Source organism: Melanerpes formicivorus, unplaced genomic scaffold (genome assembly GCF_026170545.1).
Source record: "Melanerpes formicivorus ecotype bairdi unplaced genomic scaffold, bMelFor1.0.p_v2 SCAF_48, whole genome shotgun sequence".
NCBI lineage: Eukaryota > Metazoa > Chordata > Aves > Piciformes > Picidae > Melanerpes > Melanerpes formicivorus.
This window is the reverse complement of record NW_027142400.1, coordinates 2,726,449-2,744,895: the sequence shown is the minus strand read 5'-3', so window position 1 is coordinate 2,744,895 and position 18,447 is coordinate 2,726,449. Positions and strand designations below refer to the sequence as shown.

At 38.5% G+C, this 18,447-nt stretch overlaps 1 protein-coding gene across 7 annotated transcripts in view; it reads left to right on the top strand.

Moving 5' to 3' along the window:
• The window catches only part of CDC42BPB (CDC42 binding protein kinase beta), a 96,025-nt gene that overhangs the window by 27,111 nt on the left and 50,467 nt on the right, over positions 1 to 18,447 (top strand). For all 7 annotated transcript variants that reach the window (XM_068160172.1, XM_068160171.1, XM_068160170.1 and 4 more), the window contains exons 2-3: positions 5,139 to 5,230; positions 17,287 to 17,370. In XM_068160172.1, the coding sequence (XP_068016273.1) occupies positions 5,139 to 5,230; positions 17,287 to 17,370 (176 nt within the window). The remainder of the gene's footprint in view (positions 1 to 5,138; positions 5,231 to 17,286; positions 17,371 to 18,447) is intronic.

Genomic DNA, 18,447 nt, shown 5'->3' with positions numbered 1-18,447 from the left:
TAAACTACAGATCACTTACAAGAGCATTTCCAAACTGATCACATGCAGGGCAGTCTAGTCTGTCAATAGCTTGTCCAGAGAGGCCATGGAGTCTACATCCTTGTAAGTTTTTGAATCTTGCCAAGGAAAAACTCTAGAGTAACCGGATCTGAAATTAATATTGACTGTGATTGGTTGGACTGGAGACCTCCTGAGGTCCCATTCAGCCTGAATTGTTGAAAGAGACCTGCAAGTCTGTGTATTATTTGCTTGCAGTTGCCACATTTATTTAAAACTTGAAGCTGCTAATGACACAAAACATCAGATGTTCTTGAACATTTGGCAGGTTTGACTCAGTGATTTTTGTGACTCTGAATTTCTGGATGCTTGCACTGCCTAACAAAATACACAGGAGTCCTCAAATTAGAGCTATTGAGTAACTCCACCTGTGAAGCAGTAGTTACTATAAACCTGGTGGGTGGTCTTTTGTCCACTGTAATGTAAAGGTGCTAACTTTCCCAGCTTCAGCATAGTAAATTATTGATTTTGAATGACTCAGAATCTGAATCCACAAAATTTCATATCTCATCACTTCTCATTTTAAACCACGTTCTAGCTTGGGAAATGTTGCCCTATTATTTTCTGAGAGTGATGTTGACAATACTACCATCCTTCCCTGAACTGCTTTCGGAAATGAGAGGAAATTTGACACATGCTTCTGACCTTGACAGAGGCTGGCGTACACCCGTTCCTGGGGTAGCTGTGCAGAGTGCCCAATCTGCAGTGTCAGATCATCTCCACTGCATTTCCCGCAGCTTTTAGTTGTTCTGAAACAGTCTCCAAATACCTTTTATCAGGTGACATCATACAAATTGACTGCAATAGAGATGCACCAGCTCACAAACCTATTTATCTATGGCTGTGCACCAAGTTATATTTTCAAATTTGTTTTCTTTTTGTGCAAACAAAATATCCTAGTCCTATTTATCAGTAACAGAGGAGAATATGATCAGAACAGAAGTTGTTTGTAGGGGGAGAATTGTGTCTTTCATATATACACAGATTTTTGTTGAAGGAACAAATGCTGGCATTTCATTTCCCATTATGACTATTGATCAAAACAGTGGCTGTTACTGTTTTGTATTATATTCTTGAGAATGTACGTATCTGGGCTCCTTAAAATTAGCTTCTCGTTGTGTGTGGTGGTGGTTTGTTGTTGGGGTTTTTTTGCTTTGTTTTGGTTTGGGCTTTTTTGTGTGGGGGGCGTTATGGAAGGCACTCTTCTTTCAAACCAGTCTAAGTGCAATAATTCAAAATCAATTCTGAGAGAAAAGGTGGTGATGCATGCAAATATACTGCACATAGAACGCCTATTCCAAATTCTGATTACAGCCTCACAGTCATGAATAAACAAACTCATGCAATTACTCTCAGCTGATGTTACCCTGACAACAGTGTACATAACAAAATTCAGTAATCACTGCCAACAAAGCCCCCAGTACAGCTAATACTTCTGTTTGCCAGGATGAAATACTTTCATTAAGTATTAAATCAACTCCAAATCATAGATCCTGCTTTTAATATTAGGATCAAAACTAATCAGTAAAGTGTAATTATTCATTCCAATATATATAAAAGAAGTTTGCTTTGAGTTGCCTGTTTATAAAACAGTGATATGTAAAAGGAGAAGCTGGAGCTTTTTATGAGTTATATACTGGTCCATGTATTACTTGTCATCTTTCTGAAAAGCACAATGAACACAGCTCTCTGATTCTTTTTGGCTGCTCACTTAATTTTGCCAGTTCTGTTCATGGTACTATCTCTACTAGAGGGTTGAGGAACAGCAGCCCTCTGGGAGGAAACAGTAAAGCAAATTGGAAACTTTTTTTTATTTAACTTGCTGAGAGGTGAAAAATTGTACAGTCCAGTACTTGAAAACAGCAAGTTAAATCCTGGTGTAAACAGGGCTCTACTCCAAAATGGCAACAAATGAAATACCGGTTTAGATGAATTGCTGGCTTGTTGCTAACTCTGAGCTCTTACCTGCTGTGTAACCTGTGTTTTAATCTCTGTGATGACAAGATTCTATGGATTCTATGGGGTTTATTTTTGAATTTTATTTACTTTTAAGGAATCTCAGTCAAGAGTTGAATGTTTGCTTTTCAGGGGAAGTTCTATCCAATTAAAGAAAATTTTGTACATTTAAGTATTCATGTGTGGTGCTTAGCTTACCAGGAGACAGACCACTGAAATTGCAGTGTGAAAATCTGCTAACTACTAAAAGCTGACATTAGTAAAGTGCACAAATAGTTTGTGAAAATAGTAACTTCTTTTTATGAGGGAATAATTTTTTCATTTGCGTGTATTAAACTAATTCACTTTAATATGTAGTAATTCAGCTGACCAACTGAGATGGAAAAGGCTGGGCCAGCCTAGGACTCCCACAGGTTTTTTTTAAATTGAAATAGTAGTAAAAAGAGTAAGGTCTGCTAATCAGAGTAATAGAATGGAAGGGACCTCCAGAGATCTTCGAGTCCCCCCCCGCTGCAAAGCAAGACCACTTAGGGCAGGCACAAACACTGTGTCCATGTGGGTTTTGATGATCTCCAGAGAAGATCTAGGGCAACCTCTCTGGGCTGCTCTGTCACCCTCACATTTAAAAAGTTCTTTCTCATGTTGAGATGGAATTTCCTGTGATTGAATTTACATCCATTACCCCTCATCCTATCACTGGGAATCACTGAAGAGAGACTGGCTTCATCCTGCTAACAGTCACCCTTAAGATATTTATAGACATTGTTAAGGTCCCTCTCAGCCTTCTCTTCTCCAGACTAAACAGCCCCAGGTCTTGATCCATCTCAGCAGCCACTCTTCTAAGCCACACCTTCCATTTGGAAGGCTACAGTTCCTAGAAAGATAGCATTAATGCCCTTCTCTGCAAAGGCTGTTTCTTCAGTTTACTCAAATTTTGGTATGTGATCTGCTTCATATATAATATTTATTCTAAAATATAAAACTAATTGAATTCAGTTGTTTTAATACAGCAATGTATTTGTAAACTGAATCCTGATTTTGGTGAGCTGAAGTTTGGTACACTTCAAAGCAAGGAAAACTCCAGGTTGTGGCACCAGTTGACAAAATAAAATGAGAATTTTCTTCAGTGTACAAGACAACTTCAGCATATATAGATTTATGTCTTCTGGATTTGAAAGTTGCTTGTGATCAATTTGTAGCAGCAGTTTTTGTAATAAATATTTGTATCAATTGTCTTCGCATTCTGTTTACTGGGTAGAATTATTGCTAAAATTAGTTCTCCTAAAAACACAAAAAACTCCAAACCAAACAATCACAAACAAACAAAAAAATTGGATTAGTATCCCCCAGAAGTAAAATTTCTGGATTTCATTTCCTCTACCTGTGAAGCTGATGTTCTGCAAAATTAGTCTAACGACCTGCATTCTGTAGTAGCAATCCATAACTTGATAATGGAACTTTCACATTTATTTCTTACCTGTAGCTGCATTCTCTCAGTCTGTCCTGATTTGATTCAAAAGGAAGGAGGCAAGAGAACCTTGCAAAATATCACAGCCATCAGCAGTGGTATTTACTTTTGTATGTTTCTGAATGATTTGGTATGGGTCTGGAACTCGTTTGAGTTGGTATTGCTGGGAAAGTTTCTTAAACAATACCTGGGGGATTGAGATGATAGTCTAAATGGTCCTGTGGTGTGAGAGACCATGGTAGGCATTTCTGCCCAGCTGAAGGGGGAAATCTAGCAGAAAATTTAGTAGAGTCTTGTTCTGAAGTTTCATACTTCAGATAGACAAGAAACAGCCAGTGAAAAGGGTATTATTTGTGGAGGAAACCTCTTCAGTAGCACCTCTGAAGTACAAAGAATCAGTATGGATGTTCTTTGGTACAGCTATTTCTTAATTTTGTTAGCTATTACGTTAATTTTTCCTGAAGAGGTTTTCAGGCTTTCTTGCTTACACTTGATACTGAAGTGTGTAATCTGCAGTTCAGATGGCTGTATCTTCTCTGTGTTTGTAAGGATTGGTTTATTGGAAACACATTGTCAAGGCAGTGACCCCTCTTGTAGGAATTCTGTTTGGCTGATAACTCATTAGCTTAATCATAATTTGAGGTGAGGTAAGACGGAAGTCTGATCTGAATTACAAGTAGTAGTTATGTGATATTTTATTGAGTTGCAAATGGGAAAAACAAATGTGTTACAAAACATTGGTCTTTTTAGTCTAATAATATTTGTGATGAGGTGAGGATGAGCAGTCTCTTTTTGTGCTTAGTTAGAAGTGTAAGCTGCTGCATTGTAAACACAATACTTGCGCTTGTGCAGTTCAGCTTGCACCACTGATTTTCCTTATTGAGTTGGTGGTCTTATAACAAGCGTTGTACCCAAACAGTAATCCCCATCCTGTGATATGATTGAAATAAATAAAATACTCTGAATGGGAACTGGAGGGAATAAATTGATGGGATTTGCAGATATGGTGGAGTTTGTCAACAGATATTTTGGGAAATATTCTGAGGGTTCATCAGAACAAAGTTAGTGTAGGCTAGTTGCTAGACATCATCTAGGCTGCAGCCCTTTGGTACTTGTACTATTTGAGACCTAGTGAATGTTGCTTAATAGAAAAGCTAGTTCAAAGCAAAATCTTAAATTAGCTACAAATTTTGTAGAAAATGGCCTCATCGCTACTGAGAGCTATCTCTTGAGAGTGGGCTGTTAAAGCTAGAGCTGGTGCTGGCTGAAATAATAACAAGTAAAGCTGAACTCTGCTTAAGAAGAGAATTTTCCTAGTGACTGTATTAAAGTACTGATTTTTCTCTAGGGTTTGCCAATAATGAAACAACTCTTTCATGTGGTCCTCCACTGATTTGCAAAACCCTAAAGAAAGGAAGAGGAAAAATCATTCTGAAAGACTACTTAACTCTTTACTTTCTGCAGCAAAACAGAACCAGTCATAGAATTGACTATTTAAAAAGCCTGAGTGTTATTTAAATAGTGGAATATTTTTCCCTTTTAATAACAGTAGAAAAACTGCTATTGCACTGGGTATGCAACAAGTACTTTTGATCTCTGTTTTATGGATTACCATATTTCTCTACATAATTGACTTTTTCTTTTTTTTCTCAAACAGCAAGACCATTTACAAAATTGGTAAAGGAAATGCAACTCCATCGAGATGACTTTGAAATTATAAAAGTGATTGGAAGAGGTGCATTTGGTGAGGTAAGAGATTTTTACTCTCAGTTGTTGTAATTTCATCATCTGTGCATCCAATTTCTTGCTGCAGTCGACCTGTACTTGTCCTTAAGAGAAAAGATTCATACAGATGTGTTAAAATGCTTCCAAATGTGAGATGTAGCTAGGTGTACTCATGAGAGGTCCTTTGAGCAGGGTATTTAGAGTCCAGTTCTGTGACTTTTATGACAGAGTCATTCTGGTTTCGGTGTATCAAAACAAGTGTCTTTTCAGTGTGTGTATGAACAGGGTGGTCCCACCTAGCAGCTGCACAGCTGAGTTGGGGATCTCATCTCCCACTTGCCATATGTACTTTCCTGCGCTGCAATAATTTAATACAGAAATGAGCTGCTTCTATGGTAGGAACGTGGAGGCTGCCTCACCCATCTGCCTGCCTCTGTAGCAATCTGGTAATGCAGAAAGATGCATTTGGCTGCCTCAAAGGCTGTTCCCTGTCATCTTTGAAGATCAAAGGCTGCTGGGTCTGTTTTTTGGGCAGCAAGTTGAATCATGCTGGGATGATAGGAACTCCTTATGTTTTGAGGACTCACCAGTCCCAGGACCCTGGACTGAAGCCTTTACTACTTAATATGCTTGATGAGTCTCATCAGTCACAGAAGTCTGATAGGGCTTGCCATTGGCAAAAGCATTCATGAGCATGTCCCCTCCAGTACACACAGGATATCTGAGACTTTGGGAGAACCTCAAAGACAACCCTTTCAGCATTAAATGAGCGTAACTAAAGCTGTAGCTGTCAGCAAAAGAGTTTATTAACTGGAGAATTTCTAGAAGTAAAAAAAGACCAAACAAACAAATAATCCCCACCCCAACGTAAATTTCTTTTAGGAAGCTGCTTTTAAGTGAAATGTGGTGACAGCCATTAGTGGTTCACTTCAGCCCATTAGCAGTTGGTTGCAACTTTTGCTGGTGGCTATGCCTAGGCTTCTTTATCTTCATATCCGTTGTCTCCATGGAGAGCAGGACTGTGTGTTGTACAGTGTTTTCCTTTGTGTCCTGTGTGCCCTGAATATGCTAAGTATTTTTGTATAGGATTTGATTAAGGGACAGAGGTACCACAGTCAGACCAGAAACTAAGCTAGAAAAATGGCAGGACCCTACTCAACCTAGGTTCAGAAAGCAGTGAGGTTTCTATATGCATATGTACTTGATAATTTCATATCCATGTACTTTAAGCTACTGCAGAGACCGCTTTTGAGGGAAGCGGACACCTAAGACAGAAAGAACATCTCTTTGTACCATCATCTAATGATGTGGTGAGGTAACATAGTTCATGTGGAAGCACCAAGAGCATAACTGCTAATGAAACTTGACCATTTTAAGTAAAATGCCCAGATCAGTAGTCACATCTTGACCTGTGAGACAAAAGTACAATTTATACTGGATGTTGAAGTTCATGAGTTGCAACATTTGTGATAGAATAGGAAGTGTTTTCTTAGGGTAGTACAAATACTGCACGAAAATCAGTTGATTGTTTTGCTTGAGTGTTTGTTTTTGTCTGGCATGTATTATTTGAACATGGCTATTAGAGAGAAAAGTTACTGCAAAGAGTTCAGCAGGAAAAAGCAGAAATGGGAAGAAGGAAGGACTGAAAGCTACAAATTAAATTCCCCAAAGAGGTGTGAGCAGAGAGGTTTATGAGTAGATAGAAGGCCTAGAGACTTAAAACAGTAGTGTGTAACTGTCTACCTCTCTGTTAAAATTTAGATTCAAATCAGTAGTGTAATTTTGAAGAGAATGCCTCCACTTAGTGCAGAATGATTCTGTGATGCATGATCTGGATTTCTTTCTGGAGAAAACTAAACCAGAACCTCTGTTCCAGGTGTGCACCAAATGTGCTTCTGGCCTCAACCATTAAATGAGAATGAATCACTGTGTTTGACTCTCCTAACAGCTTCAAAGCATGTTTGGTTTTGGAGACCAGGCTAGATGGAGTATGAAGCAAAATTCCTGAACTGCTCACAGTGTAGATGGGAAAGCTCAGCACAGGCTACATTCATCTCTTGTTCTGGTCTTGGTGTGCCAAATTACTTGCTATAATGGCTGTGATCACTGATATCTAAAGAATTTTAGACTGATGTTTTGGTAGTGTGTCTTTTGGAGGGACTAGAAGTGGTTTCTAGGTCTATTCAAAGCTATGCTTGTGAATGCTGTAGCTGTCAAAAATGGTTTCAGGTCTGGGGAACCCTTTATAGTGACTTGCAAATGTACTCAGTGTTGGGAATGCCCACACATACTATAACTTCAGGGAAGGGCTGTTTTCCATAGTACTTGCTCTGCTCTTTTTCAAAGAAGGTGCTCGTCTCCACTTAAGGAATTGACCAGCTGGAAATCTCAGTACAACAGCAGGTGAAGTGTTTACATGAACTTGAAGAGTCTTAATTTTATATTTGTTAGGGGATTTAAATTGACCTTTCTTAGATTCACATCAAGAGTCTTAAGGTGTATAAAAGACACAAATTCTGGGTGGAAACTTGTATTAATGCTGTTTGGTGTGCCTAAACCAATGTCTTTCGTATCCTTTCATTTTGAAAAGCGTGGGACTTAACTAAAGCAATTAGTACATACTCTCCCTTCCCTCTCAGTGGAAAGGAAATTTCACAGAAGTGAAATGAGAAAGTGCCTTAATTTAATACTTCTGTTAGGCCTGTGAATGCTCAGAAGGTCAGTGGTGTAGTTATCACATTGTCTTGTTCGGCTTTTAATTTAAAAAGTTCTAGTTTATGGTTGTAGCAGCTTGAAACTTTAATCAGTTTAAATTATGCAGGAATAATTGATTCAAGGTTCACTATACTTTAATCCCATTTGCCAGAGAATATTTTGTACATTTTACTTATGAATTAATCTCTTGACCCTTATGTATACTGCACTGCTATAAATGCCAAATATTGCAGGCATTATAAAATAGTAATTCTGTAAAGGTTGACATTCCATAAGAAAATAAAAGCAACACTTCAGAAAACCAAATGAGGGAGCTGTAATTTTCCTATAGTGTACTCATATTCTTGTTTAAAAAGCAAGACAAAACAAAAAACCATAACACCACAAACACAACTGCCTGCTAGAGATAAATTCTAAAAATAAGTCTAATATGCTTGGTATAAAGCATAAAGAAATTGATCAGAAATAATTCGAGTCAGAAAATACTTACAGTAGCTTAGATGCTGAACAGCTAAACAAGCCAGACTTCAAAAAGAAAACTGCATTCCAGTCTTTTCAGTTTAGTTACTTTGGACTTTTTTGAGAATGCCAGAGGCTTTAGTCTTACCAGAGAACTTTTTTGCATAAATCAGTAGCTTTGAAGAAAGATAGCTCAAACAAAATGAAGTCATTATATTAGTTATTAGTCAGGAACAGTGGTCAGTGTAAGCCAAAGAAACATGCTCTTTGACCAGAGAGAGGATTGAGACCGCATGTAAACTTGTCTCTGTGAACACAACTGCGAAATCAGTATCTAATTTAAGGCAGATTGATATAATCACCAGTGCATATCTGTATTGGCATGTCAATTATTTTATCTTTCTTTCTTCTTTTCAAGCCAGAAGAACTCAGCCTGGTTCTTTACAATTTTTCCAGCGATATGACAATAAAAAGAACAAATTGGTAATCCAAAACCACCAGAGTGAAAGTTGTTACAGCACAGGAGATCTGAGAAAGCAAGAGAAAAAATGTTTCTTTAAGTTCTTACTGTTGTGCTATGACAGAAATAGCCTAGCTGGAAACCTAGAGTTTTCTTCTCCAGCCACCTGCCCAAACACAGAGTTATTTTCTCAGCCACTTTGCATGCAGGATAAACTGAATGTCTGAATATCCTTCACAGTCCCTGACTCCTGGCTTGGGAAAGTAATTTAATTTTTTCTGAAGTTTCATTGTTACGAAGAAAAGTTTGAGGTGTTCTTTGAGTGGATGACAGAATAGTATGTAATTCAAAATGCTAGCTGTAAGGAGGGTAAACTGCTGGTGACTCCTCCCCATCTTGTAGAGGGTATTCACTTAGGTGTATACACCAAACTGGCTGGAATAGTTCCATGAATGCCACAGTGATACTTTCAGTCTTCCTTCTTGTAGGTCATATAGGCATAGTTCATACGCAGCGGGGCAACCTTCATGAAAGATAAATCTAATCATAATTTAAAAGCCCCCTGAAATAAAAGCAGAATTCAAATGGTTTTCTGGTTTCTATTAATAAAACTTCTGTTTTTTATTAATAAAATTAATGTAGAAGTCTGGTTTTGTATACAGGAATGAGTATGTTCAATAGGGTGAAGTTTTTGCTAACTGGTGAAAAGAATCATTCTTTGGGGTAAGATGCAATGATATTTAAAGGATGGGACAAAATGTTATGATTAAAACTGGAAGAAGCTAGATTTAGTTTAGATGTTGGGAAGAAATTCTTCACCATGAGCGTGAACAGGCTGCCCAGAGAGGTTGTGGAGGCTCCAACTGTAGGAAGTATTCAAAGATGGTTGGATGGGGCCTTGAGCACCCTGATCCAGCAGGAGGTGTCCCTGCTCATGGCAGGGACTAGATGATCCTTAAGGTCTCTTTGAACCCAAACCATTCTATAATTTGATGATTCCATGACTGAGTACAGAATGGAAAACTCTCCTCCAGCTTTTAGACCTTTAAAAACATCTAAACAAAGAAAAAAATCTATGGCTTGAAGTTTGCAAGTGCCTGACTACTCCTTCTGTCCAGAAACACTGTGGACCACTTTTGAAACAAAACAATGTCCTGAGAGCCTGTGCTTGATAGGATTGTGCCTACCTGATAAAGCTAGTGCAGGCTTAAGAAATGCCTTCTGTATGCTTATTGTTTGCTTCTGCATGCCAAAGGAGGTGGGCATAGCAGTGCTACAGTATGATGGAGAGGGATAGCAGGAGGATCCTCTGCATAGGGACTGTCTGATTCTTAATACTTGCACTTGTTCCTTTGTAAGCTTCATCTGACCTCTTAGTGATGTAATTGTAAGTCTTCAAAATCACTTTTCCTCATTTTGTGAAAAGTACCATTTAGGCACACTGCTGTAGATTAGCACATTTTGATGAAGAGCTGTTGTTGAAGGAAGAACCATGTCAAGATGTGCCTTGTTTGAGAACTCAGATTGTATAACATGACTGACACCTCCTGGAAATTTGACAGCAGGTGACTGAAAAAAATGTTTTCCTTCCTTTGTTTGTTAACTAGGATTTCTTGAATGAGCAACACTTACTGTGCTTCCAGCGGAAGGGTGGAACTACTTGGTCTTGCTGAGCTCAAAAATAACCAAAACTCTTAATGTGCCCCACCTAAATATTACTCCTCTGAATGGATTAGAAATACATTTCCATATAAATGCTGTTGTTTGCAGACTTCATCTGTGTAGAATTTAGAACTGGTACAGTGCTTAGTCGAGGTCTTAGCTGCAATCAACACATGTAAAAATTGTTTCCATAAGAAAATAAATAATTACTGAGAGAACAGGACTGATCCCTCTGTTCAGTTCCTGATGAGAGATAGACTGGCTAAGGGTACAGTGAGACTCAAAAGTGAATATGCAAAATCTAAGCTCCCTGTGAACAGTTGTGCTTGGCAGTGAGGAGCTAAGTCGTTGGTTCTTTTTTCATCATGTAATCACAGCTGAAGGGTACTGAGTTTAACATTGTCATGTATTTCTAGAAATTACCCTGAGGCACAGGGTGCCTACATACTGGAACTAAGGCTGTCTTGCCTATTCAGAAGCTTTAGTGATTGGTGTTGGGTACCCAGTAGGGACTGTGCTTTCCTACAGTCCAGATTAACAAAATTCGTAAGTATTGCATACAGCGTACAATACTTTTCATTTGGCTATGCAAAGAGTCAAAGCATCCTCAGAAAACAATGCAGAACAAATATTTAATTGCCTCTGCTTTTCTACAGTATGGTCTTTGCACCCCCCCAAAAAAAAATAATAATCAAAGCAAACTGTTTTCTGCTGTGGAAATGGATAGAGAAAGAACCTTCTTTGTTTAGAAAAAGCTTCAAAAGAGCTGGTTGCTATCTTAGTCCTCCCCCCCGGTTCCTTGTCTGTTTGTGTGGCAGCACCAAGTTACTATGGTGACAGGCAGGTTGCAAGGAGCTGGAGAGATGCAGTTCATTGTAGTGCTCCTGTGAGACCAGCCATTTGTCTCTGCAATCCCCCTGATTGCTGGGGAAGGGCTTAGGTGTTGTTCAAGGCCTTTATTCTTCTTTTGCAGAACCTTTCTGGCTGGCACTCATAAGTGATTTCTTAATTGCGCTATATGAAGATCCGAGCCCTATGTTCAAAATTTATATTTATTTTTTTTTGCTTTGGGAATGTGCAGCACGGTGTATGAACTCCAGCAAAAGACACTTTGGTTGCTCATTTTAAATGTAAAATAGACATAAAAAACCTGATAGAGCAGTCCAGACCAGTTTTTCCTCAAAAGATGAAATATTAAAACTTAACTAATGATCAAAGACTTTTCATATCCAAGAGAGTATCAGGAGGATAAAGCAGTTCCTGCAGTGTTTTTCCAGTAACTAGTGTCCAAGGCATCAATAGCATGAGACAGAAGTAATAGAATTAACAGTGGCAAATACAAGCTTTAACTGACGGAAATGAGTGTGATATTCAATTATGATTCTGGTAGTAAGAGATCAGTTTACATCTGAAATGACATTTTGTCTCCTCTGTGGGTTGAAAGGCTTGTCTCAAATCTCTGCTCAAATGTCTAAAACCATTCCAGGTTGCTGCCAAAGGTTAAATTCATGATAATTTTACACTGTTTTAACCATGTCATTTTATCATCCATTAGTCTAAGCAGTGCTTTTATCATCCTTATTACTGATACTGTTCCTTGCAATTTTATTTATAGGTGGCAAAACCTTTTCTATTCACATGGTATATGAAAGACTCTAGTTCCTTGATCAGCTCAATAGTCTTTCACACCTGTTCCGGATAAAAGTATATTCCTCTGAGGTGTGGCTGTATGTACTTTCTGTTGAGCTTGTATTTATACATGGCAGTAATGTTTACCTATCCCTAGTGGTGTCTGCCTATGAATTCCAGAATCATGTTTACTTTTTTTGAAGCTACCTGCTGTTACGAGGTGGCTGTACAAGGATTATCACCTATGTGTCTGTGTTCCTCCTTTTTCAGCTGCAAACCTTCTTTTGTATTTGAGTTTCACCTTGTTCCTGAAAGTCCAGTCTTTGAGGATGTCACCTGAACGTTTAACATGGCATGAACATGAGCAGTGTCCTAGTTGACTTTGTTTTATCTTTGCTTTGAAATTAATATCAGTGTGGTTTCCAAGAAATTTTGTTAGATGTCTTAATTGCTCCTTGGAAATCCAGTCTTACACCATACTTACCACTTCCATAAAAGAAAATTTGTAACTTGATACTACTTACTAATGCTGATCATGTCATTCAGAGGGCAGAGTACAGTGGTGGGAAGCTCTGTCATGTTTGTAAAGGCTGATTTGGCTCAGATCTCTACTCTCTAGATGAGGAAAGGTAGAACTTGGTGTAGAATGGCTTTGCACACTGCAGCCCTATTGTCAGTATCAAGTGAGTTTTGAAGATAGAAATGCAGCAATTCTCTAAAACAGTTAAAGAAGCAAAATGCTAGTTCTTCCCAAAGGCCAAAAATATGTTATTTTAGCTAGGTTGGGTGGGGTTTTTTTTGTTTTGTCTTTTTTTTTTTTTTTTTTTTGCAGTACAAATGAAACTGAGCTTTGAGGCAAAACAGGATGGGAAGAAAATGGATGGCAGAAGTAATATAAATCTGATAGGGTGTTGTGGTGTGTATACAGCTGGTTCGCTCTTATGATTTAGCCACAGTTTTCATGCTGCTGCTTTTTTTTTTTTTTGCCTTTTTTTTTTTCCTTTTTGACATAAGTATGTCTTGAAGTTAGGCACCAGGATTCATTAGACTTTCTGAGGTCCTTGAGGAAGTGTACTTGGTCTTTATTACAGTGTCCCTGTTGTCATGAATCTTGAGCATGACTAGTCACAGTGACAGCAATCAAATCGCCTGGTGACAGCTTAGATGGATGCAGCTTGCCTGGAAGGGGGTTTGCAGCGGTGGGGGAAACCCTGCATCTGAAATTTTTCCTTATCAGTGTTTTAAGACTTGATAAAGCAGAATCACCTAAATCTCTACCAAATAACTTTCATGTAATTATTGTTCAAACTCTGATTCTCCATTACATCCTAGAATAATGAGATGCAACTTGGGTAAGCTGTAATTTTCTTAATTTGACACAGGTATCAAAAGTGGTTGTTCTGGGTCAAAGGTGTGTGTGGTTTAGTTAACCCACATCCCATCCCTTTACCCAGGTTCCCAACTTCCAAAGGCTCCCTAACCACAACTGTAACTCAAATGAGGTCAGTAAGTCAGAGACTTCTGCTATGTGCATTACTCAGGTACTAACCATGTACTTAGATCCTTTTTGAATCCTTAGGTGTCCACAGCAGCCTGTGATTGAGTTCCAAAACTGTTGTGTGACAATAATGCATCCTCAATCTTGCTACCTTTTCATTTTGATTCTTTTCAATTTCCATGTTATGAGAAAGAGTAAATAATTGTTCTGTCCATCTTCTCCATGGCACTCATCATTTTGTATGCCTATCATAGTTATCTCTTGCAGGCCTGGAGTAGGTTATTAAATCTTTTTCTTCAGAAGCTATTTCAGAAGCTGCTTCAGAAGCAGCTGCCTTAACTTGCACATTTTTATCCTTTCATTATCCTTAACAGTTTGGGAGTTTTTTAACGTCTGTTACAGTGTAAGTTGTAATAGCCTTGGAAATGAAGAATGAGCATAAAAATTGAATCTTGGATTTTTACAGTCTGCATAATATGAGCGAGTCAGTCAGTAGATTTTTTAACTTTGAAGACAGAGGCAATGCTTTTTGTTCTTAAAGTGCTTTAAAATGCTTTTAAAAAGCATTTACAGCAGTGTTTACATCTGTGTCCTTTGGAATACCTCTGAACACCAACCAAGTATTTTTACTTAGGGTAGCAGATGTGGTTGATTGGTATGTAGTATAGGAGCCACCATATTTAAAACCTGATGTCTTGCATGGTTAGCACAAGTGCTTTATGTTTCTGTTTGACCTCACAAAGCGGTCACTGTGGTGAATTGAATTTGAGGTATGCCAAAGAAAGAGGAATTAATACAAAAGTAATGAAAAACAACTATACCACAACACCTCAGAAGCAGCCAAAGTGTTACATGAGAAATGCATACTTAGAAATACTACCACCTGCTGAGGAAAGTAAAAGAAAGCTAACTCAGAAATGCTGAGGTGTTTTAAGGAGCAAAGAGTGTAGGGTTTTTTTTGTGATATTGCAGCAATATTCTTGCTTATAATAGTAGTCAGTTTAATTAAGGCATAATTTAGTTTGTGCTGCTCTGTTTCAATTCAGGCATCGATGAGGTTTGGGGTTTAAACTTCTGTTTTCTTAAAAAAATAAACCAACCACACCAAGATCTGATTATTAGAATGGGTTGAGGAGTTTGGTCTAATCAGGCCAAAATTCTTTTACTTTTGTTAGGTGTCTTTTCAGGTTTCTGCTGAGAGATAAAATTCTTTGTGAATTACCTATTTTGCTATATGGTTGCACAGATTTTTCTATGGGCACAAGAAGCTGTCTGACTGTTGCCCTTACAATTAGAGCAGGAGTGCGTTTACTGGTGCCATAACTTGATAACCACTTAATGTGAAAATATGAATCAACTTTACTTTTATTAGTTCTACTTTTTCTTCTATAGAAGGCAATTATCTTCCTCCAGAAGGTTTAAATTGGGCTTTTTTTAAGTAGTCCTTTCAGTTGGAAATAAATAGCACTAATATAGATAGCAACTGAGGATTTGCTAGATAGGTCCTTTCAATTTGGCTTCCTTTTTCTTCTTTCTTTTTCTAGGCCTGCTCTCATGTACTGCTTTGTCCTAATGTTTGCAGAGCTCCTCAGTTTTGCATGTCCTCCTCAATGCTGGGCTGGCATCATTCCTCAGTAGTTGATCATGCTTCAACCTTCTGCTATCCTGCAGTGCTCTCAAACAGTGATGGCCTTAGATAAAGTGCAGTAGATGCATGTCTGAGTTCTGATTTGTGCACTAGATTTGTACTTAAATGGCTGAGCAGTTCTAGTGTTGTGTAATGAAACTGGAATGCTGCTACTTCAGGGCTTGCAGAGCTACGCTTGCAAATTGCTTCTGCCCCAGAGCTTTTATTCATCTGTAGCAGGTAATTTCACTCAGTTCTGGTCTGTCCCTTCATTGGAGATGGGGATATTTCCTGAGTCATCATTCTGTATGGAACAGAGTTTAAAATGTATAACGGGTAATGTCAGCATCTTGCAAAGCTTTTAATGTGCAGGGTGACTTACAGTGTGCCTTCAGCTATGTTACAGTAATGATTCAATTAAGTGTATAGAGAGAGGGTATTACAATGGCTTCTAACTGCAGGGCTTCAATAAAGCTGGGAGGAAGACTAAACTGTTTAGGCCATTACTGAAGGTCAGTGTTGAACATTTTCAAGTGTGCCTTCCCCCAGAGCATGTGCAGTATCTGTGGGAGGTTTGTAGGCCACGAGGCACTATGATCTAATGCAGTTGTGGGTATTCTGCATCTCTTAGAGAAGCTTCTTTTTAGTGCTGTGTCTTTACCAGCCATGTTTAGGGTGATGGGTACCTATCAGTTCTTCTATTAAGATACATTTCCATTACATGAATCTGTGTGCAGGTGTGTGCTGGGTGTCTTCATCCATTATGTGACCTGGGGAGGGGTTCTTCACACACTGAGGGGTGGAAGGCTTAGGCATGTATCTGTAGTGTGAGGTGTCTGTCTAAATGCGACTATTCCATTCTTGTATCACTGGAGGAGCAGTTATCTCTCTGCCTCTCATCTGGAGCTTCTTTACTGGGAAGGTGCAGGGAATTATTTCCTTCATACTTCCTCAGGTCTTCTGACTTTGTGTAGTGTTGCTCCACTTGATGCGCTATTACAACCTTGGTTTATGGTCAGCAATAGTAGCTCCTGATTTGCTTATGGATAAGAGTTGAAGGGAATAGATAGTTGAGGAGATGAGAATAGCCGATGTAATTCTTGTGACTTTTCCCACTGCTATTCAAAGCCTTGTTGGAAGCAGTGAAAGGTGGTGGGTTTTATACTTCTGAAATAGAGGTGAGCTGAGGAGCAGAAATATTCCAGCACTCCATGTATAGTCTGAAAATGTTGCAGTCTTATTCATGATGCCTGCTTTTCTTTTACCAACTGGAAGATTTTTGTGGGAATTATGACTTTACTACAAGAATTAATTTTGGTCTTGGAGAATACAACTCTTGGTCAAAATTAAGTCTTTACATTCCTCAGCTTTGAAGTTTTTATATTCTGTTTTTTCTCCCACAGTACAGCGATGTGAGGGGTTACTGTTCATAATAGACCAGTCTAAGCAAGTCAGGATGCATAGTAAAATGCTTCAAGCAAAATGTTGAGCAAGTAAATCAATACTGGTTTTGCTTCTTTTTAAGTGTCTGCATACACTACACAAAAGCATGTTAATTTGCAAATACCTTTCAAGTTCCTGAAATGTGAAATATGAAAACAAATTAGTCAACTGTAGTGTATTTTTACTGACAGCAGCCTTTCTTGTTTGCTCAGGCTGCCATTTAAAGTGTTGCCTGATTGGCTGAAGGCATGGCTTACAAGCATCACTTGTTCTTGGCAAACAATGCAGCTTTACTACACATCTTCATATGAAAAGCTTCATGCTCCTCCTGTATCATCCCTGGTGCATTTGATCATGAACACCTGACCACACATGGTGTGCTGAGCATCAAGCATGTAGGAGGAATATAGAATTAGCTAGAATCAAGCTTCAGTTTCTCAGTGAGCTGGTCACTGGTGATTTCTTACTAACTTATTAATTTGTGAACGTTAAAGTGTTTGAAAATTGTTTCTCTGCTTTGGTCTGAATATGAAGCTGTTTAAATATTGTATTTCTCTGACCTTGTTTGTGTGTTGTTTTTTTTTTAGGTTGCAGTTGTTAAAATGAAGTGTACAGAACGCATTTATGCAATGAAAATTCTGAATAAATGGGAAATGCTTAAAAGAGCAGAGGTAAGTAGTGTGATTCCTTAAGGCAGAGAATTTTTTAAATGGCAGAGGGAAAATTACATTGAAGCTCTTCCAGATTAGGAATCATTTTGTGAATGCTGGAACTTCATCCTTTTTTCTTTTTTTCTTGATCTGTTTTAATACAATCAAGTCTGACAGTCCCTTCCAGGTATCTGCTGTTCTTAGCATTACTTTGTATTCATTTACCAGACAGATTGCCCTAGTTCTTACCCTGAATTTACTGGCCAGATTTTTGTTTACAATAAAGGCAAGTTAAAGACTACATGAAAGCTGACATTGGTGCTACTGTGACATTCACAGCTGTATAAAAAGAACAGTATGAAAAGGTCTTTTTTTCTCTTGCACTGAGAAAGTGTATATTTAAGAGCTTTGCATCCTACAGTCTGTAACAGGATTTGTATAACTGGTGAAACTACAACTAAATGTTTTTGAATCACAGATTGGATTGTAAAACAAAACATGTTAAGAAGGTAAATCTGTTTCTGAAGAGTATTTCTGGTGAAACAAGATGTACATTGTCACAACAAATTACATGAATGTGAATGGGCACTTCACAGATTAAGAAAGAATCTACTAAGAATGTGTCATGGGAAGTGGTGTACTCTAGGACACTTACTCCAGCACAGTAGAGGAAAACCTTATGGCTAATGTAACATAACATAAGTCAGCAGGTAAATGAACAATAGATTTGAAGGGGAAAAAACATTAAATGCATTAATAATTGCAGCAGTTCTGTTAAGGGGCAAAGGCTAGCTGCTTGCTTAGGAGTGATCCTGCTAGCCCTTCCCTGTCTCATTCTTCTGTCCCCTTCCTGAAATCTCCTCCCTCTAGCCTGTGTCCCTCCCTTCCTTTTAGTGAGTTTGTGCCAGCTCTTTTGCTGTGAATAAGTCTCCTTCCTCTAGTCAAGCCCCTCTTTGCCACCTTTGCCTGATTTAGTCACACTCTATCCATTGGCCCTTGCTTTTCTTTACAAGTGGCAGCAGCCACTGCCACTCAGCATTTCTTTGACCTGTGAGAAGAGTTCGCACTCTTGGCTGTGCTGCATCAGCAGTTCTGCAG